The sequence below is a fragment of the Littorina saxatilis genome, linkage group LG4, assembly GCF_037325665.1.
Source record: "Littorina saxatilis isolate snail1 linkage group LG4, US_GU_Lsax_2.0, whole genome shotgun sequence".
NCBI classification, from domain to species: Eukaryota; Metazoa; Mollusca; class Gastropoda; order Littorinimorpha; family Littorinidae; genus Littorina; species Littorina saxatilis.
In genome coordinates this window covers 25,147,876-25,166,862 of record NC_090248.1, presented here as the reverse complement: position 1 = coordinate 25,166,862, position 18,987 = coordinate 25,147,876, and the positions used below count along the sequence as shown (strand labels likewise).

Genomic DNA, 18,987 nt, shown 5'->3' with positions numbered 1-18,987 from the left:
ACAATTTTCAGAAATCCTGCCTTTTCAGATAGAGAGAGAAAATGCAGGGAAGGTTGAGCGAGCGTTTGAGCGTACCTTGATGAGAACAGCCTCCCTGATGACACAGGGCAGTGTGATGACTTGTTCATAGAAACAGTTCAGCTCCTCCAGGGTCAGCTTGGCTACATACTTCCCCTCAAGTGACTGGCGATTTCTGCACAAATGAACAAAACAAGTTTTTATGTTTACAGCAGGCACAAAATGACACATCTATACAGCGGAACCCCTCTTACAAGATCCGTTTTAACACCTCCCACCTTTTCACATGTTTTTCTTCAAACTTTCTGTTCATAAAGTCTGTAAATTTACTTTCCTTTTGTTAGACTCCCTACAGAGGCCTGAATTTCTCAAGATTTTCTGAGCTCTAAATCACATTTTTAAAATGTTACTTTCATACACACGTATACACCAAACTGGATCTACTAACTACAGGCTGGAGAACTAGCCAGGAACATCATGTCTGAAAACTGGCCAGAGTCCCAAAAGCACCCAGGCCCCAGTCAGCTCAGGGTTATCATGTTAGTGGTGGTGGGGGGGGGGGGGGGGGGGGGGGAGGGGAGAAGAAAAAAAAATTATAAATGTTAAAGTCAATTTGATGACAGCTACTACACACAGAGGTTGATGTGGAAGTGGACTCAGAAAAGATTGCTCCTTGATTGCATCTTCTCTGAGGAGCTATTTTTTCTTGGACCCAATTTTTTATCCTCTAGAACAAAGCCATTTTTCTTTGAAAAAAAGTCACGAATCTCAGGAGTTCTCCCGCCTGAAACTACTCCTCTTGTTAGGAATCATGCACTCCTGTCTGTCCTTAATTTGTGTTGTCCTCCACCCAATAGGATTGATACAAACCCTGACCTGGTGCGAACTTTCTTGCTGACCAGCTGGTTGGCCACGTTGGCACACTTCTCCGCCTCCGTGATGGCGTTGGCCAGCGTGTTCTTCAGCTCAGACTCGGGGAACTTCTTCTCATCCGCCTCCTGTAGCAGGTCTTTCAGCTCCCACAGCTCTGCAACATGACAACACAAATCCAATCAACATCTCTGGGTTTTACGTGTATCACCGTTTTTACCCCGCCATTTAGGCAGCCATACGCCGCTTTGAGGGGACGCATGCTGAGTATTTTCATGTTTCTATAACCCACCGAACTCTGACATGGGTTACAGGATCTTTTCCGTTCGCATTTCCTCTTGTGCTTGCGTGTACACACGACGGGGGATACACATAAGTTGACCTGGGAGATCGGAAAAATCTCCACCCTTAACCAGCCAGATGGCCGCGGCCGGGATTTGACCTCACGACCTTCCGATTAGGAGGCCGATGTCTTATCCACTATGCCAGTCAAACACATCCTCAACATCACACAAAACACTGACCCAGCTTGTTGTCGCCGGTGGCCTCCAGAGCATTAGTGACGTTGGTGTTCCAGTTGTCGAAGGACTCGGCGCGGGTCTTGAGACGGTGCAGCATGGAGGGCAGCTCGTCCAGTGTGTAGCGGTAACGCAGGCAGTGACGGCTGGCAGGACACCGGCACAGTTTGTCCACATGGTGCAGGCATGCCAGCTGGTCTGCAAGGACAGACACACACCATGGATTATGAACATTGTCACTGGATGGGTAAAAGAAAGGGAAAATCCGCACAGAGATTTTTTTTTTATTTTTACTTGAAAATTCTAAGAACCAAGAAAATAAATACCAAGACTGCATTTCTTTTGTTCTACTTGCTGCCCATCCAATTGATGCGCGAAGCAACTCCACCTTCTGTTTCCTCACCCACCAAACAGGTGTTACTGCATCCAACACACAAGTTAAAGGATCCTTCCCCAAATATAAAATGCTGTTTTAACTTTTAAAGTCATTTCAGGATCTTCTGATGCAAGGCTTTACTCAACAATACCACAACCCAATGCTATCAGCTTTTTTTCAGACTTGCAGCAAATCTGTCTCCCACTTTATTGGTCTTCTCTTGCAGAGGTAACACAAAATTGTGTAGCAGCTACCAAACGGGAGTAGTGCACTGTGTCACAAGCAAGCACTTACTTGGTGAACAGGGACAGGTGACAGCAGACAGGAAACAGGTGGTCTTGCACACGCTACACTGACGCTCATCATCTGGCAGCAGTTCAAACGCCTCACGCTCAGCCTCCACGGTCCCCTAAAAACAATTGAAAGAAATTACAGCTTCAGAAGACACTGCCGGCTCAGAATGGCAAAACCATGTGTGTGGTTGATCCTTGAGTGTATACGTCTTAATGAGGCACGTCACTGACCGTGTTGTTGGTGTTTTTGCAGTCTCTGAAATCAATTCATCATATACCACTATCTATCTGACAGAAGCTAAATGGCATATACTCCATTACTTAATAATTAAAGCTCACCACCACCACCAACCCTTCTAACACACACACACACACCAGTGTTTACATCACTACACAGATATGAGCTAAGATAAAAACGTAACAAAAGCTGCTATAAATAATAAGTTGTAAGAATGACTGCGTGCAAGTGACTACTAATGTCTGGACACATACAGATTGTGTATTTCACACTAGAAATAACTGCTGAATGAATTCTTGCTAGTTCCAAACATCAACAAATCCATGGCTCACTCACCCTGTCTAGAAGCCTCTTGCGCAGTCTCTTCTCCACCTCAACAATCTCCAGCATGTCGTTATGCGTGGTCGCCGCCAGAGAAAGGTCAAGGCTGTCAGGGTCAGCGGCCATCTTGCAAATCAGCTCTTCATGCGAGAACACACACTGACGGGCGAGGGAGCGGTAATGTTCGATGCACCCACGCCCCAAGGGTAGCTGTCATGGAACATAAAGTGAACTAAAGAAACCAACTACCCAGGCAACAAAACATGCATGCACACACACACACACACATATGCCTCCCTCCAACTCAGATCACACATTTCTAAATTGTTATACAAATATTACAATGCATCAGGGTTCAAGCTTATTGTGAAATTGTTTGAAAATACTGCATTTTTTCAGGTGTGATATGCATTTTAAGCCATATCCCTGAGCAACACAGGCAACTCAGCCAAAGTCAGTACAACCTCTGATGCATCAACTTCTTCTTCGTTCATGGGCTGAAACTCCCACACTCACTAATGTTTTTACACGAGCAGATTTTTACGTGTATGACTGTTTTTACCCCGCCATTCAGGCAGCATACGCCCGATTTTGGAAGGGGGGGGGGGGGGGGGGGGGGGGGGGGGGGGGTATGCATCAACAGAGCAGTTCACAAGCTGTTACAGGTCTACCAGTAAATTTTTGTGTACAGCTTCAAATTTAATGAGATGGAAAGACAGAGAGAAAACACGGTCACTCACCCAGTCTGCTGGGCAGAAGTTGACAGCCTCAGCAAAGTTGTAGCCGTTGTTGAAGCCAGCATGGTAGGCCCTCGGAAAGGTCACAATGAATTCTCCTGCTTGCTGGTCCGTGCGATAAATCTGGTAGAAGAAAACAAAATCACAATAGGCTTTATGTCTCTGCAATAAAAACATATGGTGTGTACGCAACGTTTACACCCAAAATAAGCTTTACAGCATGGTGAAAGTGACACAATTTTTTTTTTTTTTTTTACCCAGATGAACTCTACGGTAAAATATTTCCATTATGAATTATGCTGGCACGTAGTAGTTTAGGTTCCAACAAACTTTTGAAAAACGTGTGAGTGTGTGCGAGTATTTGCGCATACGACACTAGGTTTGTACTTGTGAATGACTATGTATGAGTGTGCACGTCTGCAGTGCACAGACTGCTAGAGAAACAAGAAAAGCAAATGCTTACACGACTCGCCTTCGTTACCCCAAAACCCTTGAAGTATGCAAAGTTTGAAAGCTCTAGCTTCAAAAACATCCGGACGGACACTGCTCATTATTAAGACTCACCGATTACTCAGGTGAGTCAAAAAAGCACATCCACCGTTTCCGAGCGATAAAAACAAGACAAGCAAGAGACTGGTCAACACTTACAGGCACGCCTTTCTTCATGAGGAGGTCAGGGTTGATGATGGTGGTCAGCTGATGCAGAAGGTCGGGGGCCTGTTCAAACAGCTCGGGGGCTGACTGACGCATCACCTCTTCAAACTGGTCAGCTGACGACCCCGGGCACCCGTACCATGTCTTGGGTTCTCCCCTGCACACAATATGAAGAAATTCAAATGTGATCACAGAGTGCTTACACTAAAACTAAAGGGAATGTTTCTCCCCGTAAAAGCAAGGGTGTTCACGCCTTCACAACCTGTACAAACACAACAGAGTTATCTTTGGCATGTGTCTATTCTCCTGTTTTTGCTCCTTTCAATGCACCATGTTAGTCTCCATGTGAATGTGTAAACGATTGCCTTTATTCCTGCCAGACGTTCAACCAAACACTATCTTCTAGGGACTGTGTATCACAGCTTTTGGTCATTGACGTTCAACCAAACACTATCTTCTAGGGACTGTGTATCACAGCTTTTGGTCATTTTTTGCTTGTTGCAACATAACTTTGCTGAGATATGCAGATTACTGTACTTTGATATCTGCTGGTAACTTTCTTGACTAAATTCACTCATCAAAAGACTGTTTTGAAATCTTGAGACTCCTGAGCATTGATCAGAAATGATTCAAAGTCAAACACAATGCTAAGAAAGTGCAATGTAGTAGTGCTCCTCACCAGTGTAGATAGTTGATGGAGTAGCTCCAGTGATCCTCAATGTGCCAGCAGAAACTGGAGAAGCACATGCCAACGTAACACCACGGTACCTGAAACACACACATGACATATAAAACGTTATTCTCTCAAATGACAAGTTTAGTGCATTAAGCAGAAGCCTAACAATTCAATTTGAAATTTGAAAAAAAAGATGCTGTACACAGGAGACTGACAACTGTGGTGTTCATGATATGCATTATAACAGATGAATCAATACTTATCGCCGATATGAACTCACTCAATCAACAAATACTTTAACATGCAGAGAGCAAATTAATGTTGTTCGTAAGAGCCAATCACATAGGAACTGAAGTGCTAGATACAGAATGTTTATCTCAAAATGCGGAGTAATTTTGAACTGTCTTGCGTGTCTATACCTTCATTCCTGAGATGTCTGCATTGATGTGACACAGGACGCTCTGTTCCAGCACAGGCAGGTTATTGAGGTTCCACCCCGAGTTGATGTATTCCTGTGGAGAAGAAACATAACACCGTTAGTGTCACATACATGCATCCATACACAGTGTGGACCAATTAGTAAAACATGATCAAGCCAGGCACTTCTGCTCTAGCAATATGAATACAAATCATAACTGAATTTAGGAATGTAAGTAACAGAATTTAATTCATTACAATAGTACCTCCTGTTGTTTTTTTGGTGTGTTTTTTAAAGCGACATTAAGATTCAACAGAATGGCATAAATCCTTACTAACCGCTCCCAGTTTAAGTCTCAACTTCAATTGAACAGTTCTTATTCTTCTGCATCATCGGATTGCAACTCACACTTGCAGTTTTGTTTTTGTTTTCTATTTGGTTGAGTTGGCTTTTATGTGCATGGCTGTTTTTCACCCTGGCATGGACAGTTATTCAACGTCTTATTGGTTAAACACTGTCTCTGCAACTCTCTTTATTATATTCAAATTCTTACTTGATTTGACACAGTCACTGCAACTCTCTCAGCCTACTCGCTAAATCTTTGACAGCGGCATAACCAACTTCCAGTACAGACGGGTTTTTTTAATTTTTAATCCAGCCACTGCAGTTACCTCGTCCTCCGGCATGAGGTTGGGGGTGGCCTTGGTGGGGAAGCCACTGCCCATGTCCATGGCGTGAATGTCGGCACCGTACAGCACACACACATCCTCCTCCAGACTGCTGACCAGACGCCAGAACTCTTTCTCTACCATCTTGGTTGTCACACGCTGCAACACACATACTGATACACTGTAGTTGACACACATAAAGATATACTGTAGTTATACACTTAACACAGGTTGCAGTAAACTGAGATAAAGACACACTGTAGTTGACACACATAAAGATATACTGTAGTTATACACTAAACACAGGTTGCAGTAAACTGAGATAAAGACACACTGTAGTTGACACAAATAAAGATATAAGGATCTATATACCTTATGGGACTGGAAAATCTACGACCATACATGAAGAGGTCTTTTTAATAGCGATGTGTACACCACCCGTCATGTATAGACGAAGTCTGCTCCTAAGCAGTCAACAACATCTAGTGGGCATCCAGATTAGATCCAGAAGACATGTTGCAGTAAATATAGGTAAGGATACATTGAAGTTAACCAAGATAAAGATACACTGCTGTTAACACAGCTCTCTGAACACATTTGTACACTTCAAAGAAGCATAAAAACTACTTCCTTCTCAAATCTGTCACAATGTAACTAGCAAAAGTCAACAAAAGCTCCAGTCTGATCAAATGAAGTGTGCATCTAACAAAGAACAAAATACTACCAAGCATAAAAAAACCTGCATTTGCTGCAATGCACAAAGAGCATATATAATGATAGGGATGCTCCACAAATAGCGGTAACATTTCATTCCCCCAAAAAAGTCCAGTAGTATCTGGTTTAGAGCTTACGTGAACAGGCATGTTGAAGTAGGTGGACTTGAAGTGATCGGCCATCTCCCCAAAGCTCTGCAGGTTGTACTCGTTCTTGCTCTGCTCAAAGCCATACTGTTCTGCTGGCTTGCTGCAGGCCTGAATCAGAAACTGCTTTGTGCAAAATTATGTAACACGCCCTGACGAATCACGCAGTCTTCTCTTACATACTTTTCTGTGTAACAGTTAATTCGGAACATATCAAATTGACCCTTTTTCAAACAAAATTGTTAGAAACCGTATGCTAGATCAGCTACCACTTTCAACAATGCAGTGCTAAAAACATCACTAGCAACATACAATGCTGAGTAGATCAGCTACCACTTTCAACAATGCAGTGCTAAAACATTACTAGCAACATACAATGCTGAGTAGATCAGCTACCACTTTCAACAATGCAGTGCTAAAAACATCACTAGCAACATACAATGCTGAGTAGATCAGCTACCACTTTCAACAATGCAGTGCTAAAAACATCACTAGCAACATACAATGCTGAGTAGATCAGCTACCACTTTCAACAATGCAGTGCTAAAACATTACTAGCAACGTACAATGCTGAACCCTCAAATCAAACTCTATGTCTGGACTCCCCTTTTCTCAAATCATATCCATGACAGCGAAGTCCTCATTATTTTATTTTGAAGTATCTGTCTCACTCTCACTTAGATGTACACTATCCAGCTTTCTGTTATTTATACAAAACAAGTTCTAACTGTGCATACACAACCAAGTTTTGAACTGTGCATACACAACCGTTAATAAACCACTAAACCCTGATGTTCCCCTCTCCGTTGGTTCTCTCCGCCACCTCCATTTTCCAGCAACTAGCAAACAAAGCATTCTCTCACTTGACTTTCATCTTTACAATCCCTGAACCCCCCCCCCCCCCCCCCCCCTCCAATCTACCTATTCCTCTCCCTCATTTGGCCCCAACCTGAACATTTTCTTACCCCTTTCCCCCAGTTTCTCCTCCATCTACGTCTCTCATAGTTTTAACCTTGACGCCTACCTGTTTAACGCAGTGAGGGCAGCCGCCCCCTACCCCCCAAATCCTCTACCTTATTTGGCTCCGACCTGAACATTTTCTAACCCCTTTCCCTTCATTTACCCTCCACCCACGTCCCTCACAGTTCCACCTACCTGTTTAACGCAGTGAGGGCAGCGCCAGTCCCCCTTGGGTATGTCTGGCAGGGGCGGGATGAGACAGTAGGTGTGGAAGGCGTCGTCACAGCCGTCACACAGCAGCATGAACTCTTCTCCGTCGCCCCGCGTGCACACCCCGCAGTGGTACTTGTCCACCTGTGTAAGTAGCTGAACGCCACCATGGATAGGAATCGATTGTGGATGTGACAGGGGGGGCCCCTTGGCCAGCGCGGTGTGCAATGGTCCAAGGGATGCTAACTAACACGTGCTATGACAAGGTCAACTAGCAAAGGGACGGAATCTCTCTCAAAATAGTTGAACAGCACAGCTCCACTTCTATTCCTGACAAAATCTCTTTAAATTTAGTTCCAACAGCACAGCCCCACTTCTAAACCAGGCTTAGAAAAATGTGATGTGCCGTGTGTGGCTGAAGACAGCAGTCAATTCGACAATTTTCGGAAATAACTCTGTTGGGTTTGTATGGGTTGTGAAAGAGTGAATACCCTTGCTTTCTCAGGCACAAATAATTTCAAGCATGCTCCTGTCCATGTGTTTCAGACACCCCAATTGGCCCGTCCAATGTTTGTCCCCGCAAAAGCAAGGGTATTCACTCTTTCACAAACCGGACAGAGTATATATTCAGAATTTGTCTATTGTACAAATAGTTTACCTGATTTCCAGGGAGCAGTCCAGCATAAGCCAGAGCCTGAGAGTAAGCCAGAGCCAAGGGGGGAGGGGGGGGGGGGGGGGGGGGGGAGGAGCAAGCTTCCATAAAACAGCGTTGTGAATGGGTTTTTTGCCCTTGTTTTGTATGTGTGTTTCTCTTTTTCCATACTCAGAAAATATTTACGTCCCTTTGTTATTTGATCTCGTTTCTAGTGATCTGTCTGAAGGGTCTGTTAGGATTCACAGGAATTAATAACTACACAAAACTGTTTTGATGTCAAAAGGTTGTGTAAATTGTCAAGTGTTGCTTATAATCAATATTGTATAAACTATCAAAGTGGGGTGTGCTGCAATGATATTATCGTAAATACAGGAATGAATTAATATACAGTATTCTATGGCTAAAATCACTAACACAACTTAAGGGTCATCATTTAAAATCTGCTGTGATATAAAAGATTGTAAGCTGTAACTTGAAAATAAAAAGAACAAATTCCACCTGCTTTAAATCAAAAGAAATATCCTGATCTACCCCATAGATGATTAGTACAGCAAGATTTTTCCCATTCTGTAAATACAGGTTTTTTTTCCACCTAATATTTAATAATAGCAAAATGATTCAGGTGACGCCAGTAAGAAATTCGTACCTCTGAAGCATAGACACCAGGAGAAACTTTCTTGATTCTGGCTTTGACAAGGGGCTTCTCTGGGTCAGTGATGTCTTCTTCAGCTTGATTGTCCTCATCTGCCACACAGTATGTATACATTTTACTTATATAAAGACAAACTGAAGTAATATAAAGCAATATTGACCAGTCTTCAAAACAACCAAATGCAAAGTGCTGTTGATAGCGTTGTTGAGCAAAGTCGTGCTCAACACTCGCGGGGCTGTTTGGTACAGAAAGGGTGGCTCTTTTATTCACATAGGCAGTTTACTATAGTAATACCTGCGATGAGTGGCCCCTCCTATGAGAGGACACATCCCTTAGAAGGCACATTTTGATATCTCTTTTTCTATTATCTCAACCAAAATAAACCTGACATGACAGGCCACCTGCAATTTAGGGACACTTTTGGCTGGTCCCAAGGGTGCCCTTTCATCACAGGTACCACTGTAGGTACAATCTACTCCCTCTTTGAAGGAGACTGCAACTGGTTGTTATTTTGGATTTAGTTATACAGTACAAAACGTGCACATCGAATTACACACTGAAGTATGTACATCAATAATCCTCGTCTCTTTCAACAGCGATTAAAACAAAATAAACGTTAAACAAATCAAGAAGCAAACCTTTAGGGTTAGGCGGCACAGCTGCTTTGGGTCCAGCTCCAAAGAACTGCAACTTCCTCATCTCAGAGTTAGCGCTGTAGTCTATGGTTGGATCCTGCAACAATTAAAACACAACTCAATTTATACTTCTACCATCTTTACCACCTTCCTTCAAGCTCCATATTCAAACAATTACATAGGATTCATTACCTAACTATTGGTCTCCTTGAATAATAGAAGCAATCAACTAACATGGGTGCAACCTGGAAAATTCAAAAAACCGGCAAAAGTTGGGGTCCAAGCTTTTTTAGTATTTAAAATGCCAAAAAACCCTCTCCTGGAACAAAAACATCGGCAGCCGATGAAACCAAAATCCGGCTGCCGGCGTGTAGCCGGCAGAGTTGCACCCATGAACTAATCATTATAGTTAATGGGTTTAAAAACAATCATTACCCACATGTAAAATATGCTCTCTTGAGAGATAAATCAACCCATTTCAAATCGATATGATCTAAAACAAGATACATACGCTAGATCTGCGCAATCTTGATGAACAGTAAAACAAATGATCAAATGAAATGGAGGTGCCGTTACCTCTTTCTCCAGGCGTTTTGATTTGCGCTGTTTGTCAAGTTTGTAGGAAGGGTAGGGCTTGTAGTCTTCGTCTTTCTTGTCTTCCCTCTCTACTGCTGCTGCCATCTGCTGCTTCACTCTTTGCTACAAAAAAATCAACAATAAGAAATCCAAAACATAAAATTCATGGACACTCAAGTCAACAAATTTAGTTTTTCCCATGATAAAACTAAACTAAAATATCACAGGCAGACAAAACAAGATAATGATGGCTGTAAAATGAACGTTAACACTAGCAAGAATGTTAAGGCAACAATTACTCCTGAAAAATCCCAGGAGCCCTATAAAGCTGAACATACTTTCCTGAAAGTTTTGACACACAGAGCCATGCCTGACAGTCAAACCGGAATTTTTGTCCTAAACTAGAAATCAGAAATAAATCAGCAAATTAGAACCGGGAAACTAGCGATACTAACATCTGCGGTGACAACAGTCTGTCCCTTTTTGAAGAGGTAGAAGGGGTAGAGCAGACGCTCGTAGTGACCCTTGATGATGCTGCCCTGGCCTTTGGCGGTGGGGAAACCTAGCTTGCTGGCGATGCGAGACCACTTGCGCTCTTTGGTGATGTGCTCCATGCCCCCCTCCTCCTCCACCAACTGTGCCAACAACAACGAGCAAAGGCAATTAGTTATCACGACACTGTTACTCTTTCAATTCACCTAATTGGTAAACTGTGAGATAAAAATAGTAAGAAATACACATATTACTTATTCAGATATTATAACTCATAGAAGCAAAGATCCATGGCCGTAAAATATCAAATTACAGCTACACATGAAGAAAAAAAATCACAAATCAAATCACCTCAAAGCTCTTCTCTCTAAACTGTCAACATGTACACATAGAATACACTTCAAAATAAACGTCAAAGGTAACTCAATCTTGCACAATGAGAAATCAAATAATGGATTTCAACCTTGATCTGCTAATATTAATAATTCACCAGACAAATAATAATTCAAAAGCAACTTACACTGTACAAAGCCTGCATGTCAAGCAGTTTGCGTCCAACTTGGGGTATCTTCAGGGTAGTTCCCTAAGATAGTAAACAGACATAGCACCTTCTGCATGATCCACTAATGCAACCAACAAAACTGTTATTAAAGCTTAAATTTAAATCAATAGGTTGTAAGAAAAAAGAAAAGAAAAACAGCATGTGGAAAAATGTGTCCTTGTACGGTGCAGTTTTTTTTTTAAATAGACGAGCTACTATACTAGCACGTATAGAGGAAGTTCAACGTCGGTACAGAAAAATTCAATTAACTATTGAATGTCCAGTACATTGTATTTGATTCTTGAAACTCAATACACAATGACAATATTTTAAATAAACACAGGAAGGAAGAACTCACAGCCACGGCATGAATCTTTTCGCTATTACTATTGTATTACGCAGCCTCTTAAAAATGCAACGTTCAAACATACCACAGCTTTGGTGATAGTGATACTCTTCGTCTTAATTAGTTATTACCACCTATAGTAAACCTCACAGGAACTTACTGCACCTGTAAACTGTTTCAAAAGGCCCCAAAACCAAAACAATTCAACTTCTGAGCACAAAATATACATTCAAAATTTCAATAATATGTGTTAATAGAACACCTAGCTCACATTGCATACAAAATGTAAACGTCTTGGAATTAAATGTTAGACACTTTTTACCTGTCTGTGAAACCACAGCAATAAATCAAATGTTAAATGAACAGTCCAGCATGACAGGTGTGTCCAGACACTTTTTGACAGCAAATTAAACCACCCAAAATCAACTTTTATTCTGATGGTGGCTCAAGTTAACTCTAGTGGACCATAGCACTGATTAGCAGGCATGTTTAATCAACGTAAACCAGTTGATTAATTGCCAGGCTTAAAACAACAGAAAGCTGTTCCAAGAGGACCTTCTGCAGCAGAACGCTGCAGATACTGTGGAAATAAAACAGAACTGACAATGGAATGACCCTTTTGATGTCAAAAGGCACTGAACACTGACCAAAACATCTGTGACTCACAGTTACACAAACCGATTCCAACCTTCCAATAAGTAGAGGTTACATGCCGAGTCTCAGTGATTATCAAAAATAATGGTCGAAGTTAGCGGATCATGAAAAATGCGAGCTTCAGCGAGCTTTTTCATGACCGCGAACTGAGACCATTATTTTTGATAATCACTGAGACGAGGTATGTAACCTCTTTATTCCTCCTTTCTTCAGTTATTCAAAGAAAAGAGGAGTTTTTGTGCGAAAGTTTGATCGAATCCAAATCTGGCGATTGAATAAAGCGCGGTTGTATAGTTCAGAAAAAATCAATCAATTCTGTTAACACTTCTTGTCAGTTTCCCTGTTTTGGACTAAAATCAAGTACACAGTTATGTTGTTATTCTGCTGTGGCGGTAAAGGCAGATAGTGTGTGTTCTGTTCATGTTTTGGTATCGCTTAGGAATGTTCTTTCTTCGAATGGGACAAGCAGACGAACTTTTGCACCCGTGTTCAAACGTTAAAAACTGTATGAAATTCCGTTTTCTGGGGCAAAATAGTGTATGAAACCGCTGTATGTTCTTTAAATTGATGCGATGTGGGCATTTGGTTGCGTGTGATCTGTTTATAAAATGAAATATTGTCGAAAACTAACCGTCGGATTGCAGTCTTTTGTCCAAGCAACTCAGTTCAGAAAATTTGGAAGGGGAACTACTCTTGTCGTACGAGAGTTACTTGCCTTGGGAGTTTGCGTGCACTCATAAGAGATCTAAAGCGAGTTTCTCTGCACTGATCGTTAGATTTGGATTTAGAAAACAACCAAACTCATAGATTTTATATGGAGATTAATGTGTTCAAGCCTGTAGTTGCCAGTTTAAATGCAGTATGTTTGTATTGTTTGGTTTAGAGATGTATATTTCGTACATTGGAGCGTTCGGAAATTTTCAATCGCTAAAGTAGTTCCCTCAAAGTCTAACTCATCAACCTGTGAGCTATCGAGGATTCAGGCCCGTTGTTGGGTAAGTGATTTTGGTTGTTGGGTACCGTAAGTTACCGAAAAATAACTAGCCCTACACCTTTACAGAGAAAAAGAAGCAGAGGGGGGAATAATAAAATAATAATAGTGCAACCTTTTAAATAACGAGAAGTTAAATTCAGGATTAGAATAGACTAACCATTTCAAGTCTACAAATACAATCAGACACACTCAAAACCACAATAGTTAAGAGGAAGACATTCACTGATTCAGCGATTCATAGCAAAGTCAACAAACCAAGTCTTGCTTTTGTTAGCCTGTTTTGAATGGGGAGGGGGTATCAAGACAAAAAATCAATAAGTCTCCAGCTTTCGTTGTTTCTGTGTCTGCAGTATTTCCTCTTAACTTTGAACCACAATAATGTCATAATATATGCAATTAGTTCACCATCCGTACAACACAAACAAATTATCAACTGACATGAGACATTTATCTAACTCTAAGCTTTTTCTTTTACCATTGGTACAAGAAAATGATGCTCATTAAACCAACATGCACATCACTCATGCCTGGTCGGCAGTGAAAACACTACCTTGAAGTAACTGTGGAGATCCGATCTGCTTGTAATGTAACTTAGCATAAAATTGAAAGCTTTCTGGCATGAAAAAATGACAAAAGGGTAAAAAATCTAAAGAAAACAAAGAAAAAAATCTAAAATTCTAGCCTCTCAACATTAGACACTTGATTTGATGGTAAGTCTTTTACTAGTTTTAGTATCAATGCACAATGACAGATTCATGTATACGCACAAATTTACCATTTTCACTGGACATTACAAGCTGTGTACATTTAACAACTGTGCAAACTGTAACAGAATGATTACTGACAAATTGATTACTGAGCAAATAAACAAAATATAATTGGTAAAATTCAATATTCTCACCTGAAGCTCCCAAAACTTAAACAGTCTGTCCAGAAAGTTGAGCTTAACTCGGGACCGAGCCTAGTTTACACAGAAAAACAAAATATTTTGCATCAACTCATTTTTAGCTGACTTCAGGGCAAACAAACAGGAAAAAAACAAGAATAGATCAGCCCCTACACAAAAAGTTTAAATTCACTAAACATCACTTTATCTCGGCCATTCAACAAAAATAACACCACAAAACAAAAGGCAAAGTCAATAACATCATTTTTCTGCACAAAACTAAATATTAAGTGAAATATACTAGCAAAGAAAACCATTCCCCACACTGTTCTCTAAAATTCAAGATGGCTGACTAGCTACTTGTCAGAGCTAGGGACAGCCATGCAGGCACACCAAGATCAGTGCAGGGCCCAGCAGTCTGAACAGCTGGCACTCACACATAGACCTGATTCCACCATATCTCAGCAAGAAAAACATTTCAATAACCTACAAACATAAAAATGTCCTCACTTGGACGTCAAGGGAAGGTTAATAATCAAATTAAAACACAAGGCTCAAAGTCAAAAAAGATGAAAAAAAACCTGCACTTACCTCCAACTCATTTAGTCTCTGAATCCTAGGCACAAACTTGAACGAATCCACTGGAGCCGCAAAGGGTGGTTGCCAGTCCTACACATTAGATTTTAAGGTAAAGTTTAACACTTTTCCCTGCAATTTCCTCCTCTTGTTTAAAATTAGGAAAACCAAAAATCAACACAGATCAAGAACCCCACAAGGAAACATTCCAACCAAACCCCACTTATCCTAAAACTAAAAGCTTATTTTGAGACGACTGAGCGGTCAAATTCTTTCTTTGCAAGCATGCTTCACTCCTTCAAACAAAAGAATGATGACACCTGCTTAAAACACTGGGAGTGGAACTTTGAACTGATGTATCCGACAACAAACTTCAAACCTCTAGCACCGGCTCATTAAATTACCAAATAATTTAACCTTAACAGGTCTGGGTTTATTCAAGATGAACAAAAATTTTGTATGATTTACAAGTAGCTCATGATAACATTTCAGGGGAACCATTCTATGCCCTTAAAAACACAAAGGAATATGGCCCCACCTATTGCAACAGTGCAAGCCCTGAAATCTTACTTGTTAGCCAAAGTACCAAGCACTACGAGAACCAATAACAACTTTGCCACTAAAAACCATTAAACTCAGATGTTCTTACTTTTAGCTTTAACATTCTGCTCATCAGCTGAAAAACCAGAAGTAATGGCCCATGTCAAACAGAAGATTTCTAGACAGTCTTGATCTTTTGTCACAATCTCAGTCTCACATAGCTTTGAACAGCAATGCACAGCAACCTGGTATTGTTGCAAACCCACTAAGCTACATTTTGGGACAAAATCTTCAACAGATTCTACCTTATTCTATTCAATCTAACCCTTTATTCTCTAGTATTATACACTTACCAGCCATAATGAAATAATGACTACATGGCAAAAGAAGTATGAGAGTGTGAGTGTGACATGACCTGACAACATTTATTCTATTTAGCAGTCTCTTCATCAGTTCATGTCATTGGCAAACAGTTCTTTTTCTGCTTATTAATACCAAAAGCGTCATTGCCAGGTGAGGCAAAGCGACAAAAAAATTTGTCTTGATACTACAATTTGGTTCAGTTGGCTGTCAGCGTCATTGAAGATGTTCGCACACATTCTGGCCCTGATTAAAAATAATGCTTGCAACGGTACATTCTTTAAAATCAGACTGAAATGATGCTGACAAAAATGAGGCTCAGTAAATGCACCACAGGCAGTGCAAATTTGTGAAAAATCAAGGTCATGATTTTTCCAGGGCATCAGTTGCTACAAATTGAAGCCCAATTGATTTTTGAATAAGTGTTTTTTTCTTGTTTTTATTCAGACTTTCCCCCCTCAAAGTGTTGGTTTTTACCTTCCTATGATTATGATCTAAACAAAATTATCTTCTAAACAAACAATACCACACAGACAGATTTGCATGATGTGTCTGAGTTTTCTGTCCCTGAATATCTACGTCATGGCCTCACCCCAGCGGCCCCCAATGACGGTTTGCCAGGCCACATAACCCATCCTCGGCGTATTTTTCATTCAAACGTCAACCAGTATACCTCAAACAACCTTATAGCCGGTTAAATATACTTGAAATATCAACCATATTGCCTAAACTATAGGGACTAACAGCATTTTATGATCCCCAATATGTTATTCGACCATCAACAATCACGAAATGGTGTTGCCATATGAAAAAAGAACAGCTAGGATGCCAAACAAAGCGTCGCCATGTTCTGAGTGAGAAACTGCACGTAGCGTTAGCATCAGTCATACTCCCTGGCATCATTATCCACAAGGAGAGGTTATTAAAAGCTGTTACACGTGAAATACAAAATGCACAAGAAATTTACAAACCGGTGGAGGTCTTATTTTGCAAATCCCAGTTTTGCTTGCTACTGGTCTAATCTTTGCAATGAATGCCAACGGATCTTGGAACTCCTCCTCTGTTGGCGTGAACACAGGACATTCTGGAGGTGGCACAAAGTTATTGTACGGATCTGTCACATCCGCATCCATGATCACACACTTTGTCACTGAACCGTTATCCAAATAAGCACACAATCATTTTTCACAACAAAAATCCACGTAAACCTGTATTGAAAACTAGCAGAAGAACCACACTGCAAGCAGTGCCAAACAACAACCTTTAAATTACCACACCGCTACCTCAAATAGTTCCCAGAAGCACGGACTAAGCATACAATAAAGAGCCTACTCTTCTTCTTAGTTAGTAAAATCACTTAAAACAATGTCTTTAAATCATATCTACGTTGTTTCTTTATTATTCTTATTCTTTTATATTATTTATGTAAATACCACATGCGGAACAATATTACAGAAAGGTTGAGGGGTCAAAAAACGGTAGTCCTAGCCATTCAGGCTAGGAATCAAACGTTTCACGAACCTTTAAACTATGATTTGTTTGAACGTGAAAAAATATCTCCCTTCTTTCTTTTTTCTCTTTAACACATTTATTATCAAAGTTTAATAAACATTTTGTGCGTTACTGGAGACCGCAATTTTCAAAATGGCGTCTCCTTCAACCAGGTAAAGAAGGTTACGTTTTGTACTAGCATTTTTGTAGCTGATTTTCGCCTTTATGTTCATGAAGTGCAATTTCATGGGCTATGGTTTGGACTCCCCTATCATTATGGACGATCATATTCCTTCATTACTCTTGTATTATCCTTGTATTTGCCTTAATGTTCGCATGGCGTCGTGTTGCCATGGGCCCAGACATGTTCAAAATGATGCCCGCCTATCTCCTTTAACTTCGTTTTATGGTTTGATACTGAAACTATTTATCTTGTATACTTTGCCTTCACCCACAAAATTATGCATAGATCCCTCTTGAAAAGCTTTTCTTTCTCACGCCCACACACACACACATACACCAAAGCATTTTATAATTATATCCACAACTCTCTCTCTCTCTCTCTCTCTCTCTCTCTCTCTCTCTCTCTCTCTCTCTCTCTCTCTCTCTCTCTCTCTCTCTCTCTCTCTCTCTAAGCTATTAAAACGTAAATGTGAACAAAATAATGATGAAACACAGGACCAGCTATGACTTGCGATTGTTTGGCCATGTTTTGTTCATTCACTTGTCGGTTTACCAACTGGGCATTTGAGTGACATGCAGTGAGAGATAACATTTAAAAACAAACAAGTCGCGGTAGGCATAATTTATAGCAATACATTTAATCAATCTGCCAAACTCACAGAATGAAACTGAATGCACTGCATTTTATCTTCAAGATAAAACTAAAAGCTTTATGATACCCCGTGGCAAAGTACGTAAGCGATGACATATTAAATGATTCAGGTGAAAAGCATACAGGCCTGCTGATCGCTTTTCTTTATTCTTTTTAACTTTCTCAGCTTGTTTTTAATCCAAGCATAACTTTTTTGATTTAGGAGATGATAAAGGATAAAATGAAAACATTGTTGAAACGATTACTACCATTTTGAATTGAGAATTGTAATGACCAAGTCAAAATTTACAATACAATACAATACAATACAATAAACTTTATTAATCTCTAAAAGAGAAATTGCATTGCTGAGCTTTTGTGTCCGTAATAAAACATACATAAAACATTCAAAAATAAACATTTGTTCTTTGTCATTCATACATTCTTGTGTTCTTATACATTTCTTCAATTCATACATCATTATTCTATCATAATTATGTACATACATTTATTCTCTTTTAACAGTCTGTCTTCAAACGCATCTCAGAGAGGAAGGCTAGAGATTTGTGTTGTGCCATAGGTAAAATCATGTGCTTAGCTATGAAGTAATGTTATCACATGTTATTTAAGGAAAATTTGACTAAATCATCAATGTAAAAACAAGAAAGATCAACTCATGAAGTGAGACATCCTACTAACTACATGGTATGCAGTATGTCATCGGGTGTAAGGTTAGGTATTTCTCTGAACACTTACCCTGATGGTTCCCTTGTGTGTGTTATTGATGTTGTTGATGATCAGTCCTAATGTGGGGGACATCATTAGGCAAAACAAAAAAAATAGTCTGTTTACGGTAACCCGACCGACCCTATTTTTTTCGCGCGACCCTAGACTTTTTTTTGGCATTTGGAAAAAAAAAAATAATTCTTTGGTTTTTTTGCAAAATAACGTAAAAATA

At 40.3% G+C, this 18,987-nt stretch overlaps 2 protein-coding genes across 2 annotated transcripts in view; one reads left to right on the top strand and one right to left on the bottom strand.

The window, feature by feature from the left end:
- The window catches only part of LOC138965538 (lysine-specific demethylase 5A-like), a 53,820-nt gene extending 36,834 nt beyond the window's left edge, over nt 1-16,986 (bottom strand). The window contains exons 1-20 of the mRNA XM_070337720.1: nt 16,696-16,986; nt 14,840-14,917; nt 14,264-14,323; nt 11,348-11,410; nt 10,791-10,970; nt 10,336-10,458; nt 9,763-9,856; nt 9,119-9,216; nt 7,803-7,973; nt 6,639-6,758; nt 5,791-5,946; nt 5,121-5,213; nt 4,705-4,793; nt 4,020-4,182; nt 3,375-3,494; nt 2,650-2,844; nt 2,077-2,191; nt 1,413-1,604; nt 895-1,045; nt 76-193 (exon numbers count right to left, since the gene is read on the bottom strand). Of these exons, the coding sequence (XP_070193821.1) occupies nt 76-193; nt 895-1,045; nt 1,413-1,604; nt 2,077-2,191; nt 2,650-2,844; nt 3,375-3,494; nt 4,020-4,182; nt 4,705-4,793; nt 5,121-5,213; nt 5,791-5,946; nt 6,639-6,758; nt 7,803-7,973; nt 9,119-9,216; nt 9,763-9,856; nt 10,336-10,458; nt 10,791-10,970; nt 11,348-11,410; nt 14,264-14,323; nt 14,840-14,917; nt 16,696-16,857 (2,541 nt within the window). The 5' untranslated portion in view covers nt 16,858-16,986. The remainder of the gene's footprint in view (nt 1-75; nt 194-894; nt 1,046-1,412; nt 1,605-2,076; nt 2,192-2,649; nt 2,845-3,374; nt 3,495-4,019; nt 4,183-4,704; nt 4,794-5,120; nt 5,214-5,790; nt 5,947-6,638; nt 6,759-7,802; nt 7,974-9,118; nt 9,217-9,762; nt 9,857-10,335; nt 10,459-10,790; nt 10,971-11,347; nt 11,411-14,263; nt 14,324-14,839; nt 14,918-16,695) is intronic.
- A 348-nt stretch (nt 16,987-17,334) lies between these two features.
- Nucleotides 17,335-18,987, top strand: part of LOC138964310 (coiled-coil domain-containing protein 77-like) — an 18,518-nt gene continuing 16,865 nt past the window's right edge. Inside the window, exon 1 of the mRNA XM_070336226.1 lies at nt 17,335-17,388. Within this exon, the coding sequence (XP_070192327.1) occupies nt 17,369-17,388 (20 nt within the window). The 5' untranslated portion in view covers nt 17,335-17,368. The remainder of the gene's footprint in view (nt 17,389-18,987) is intronic.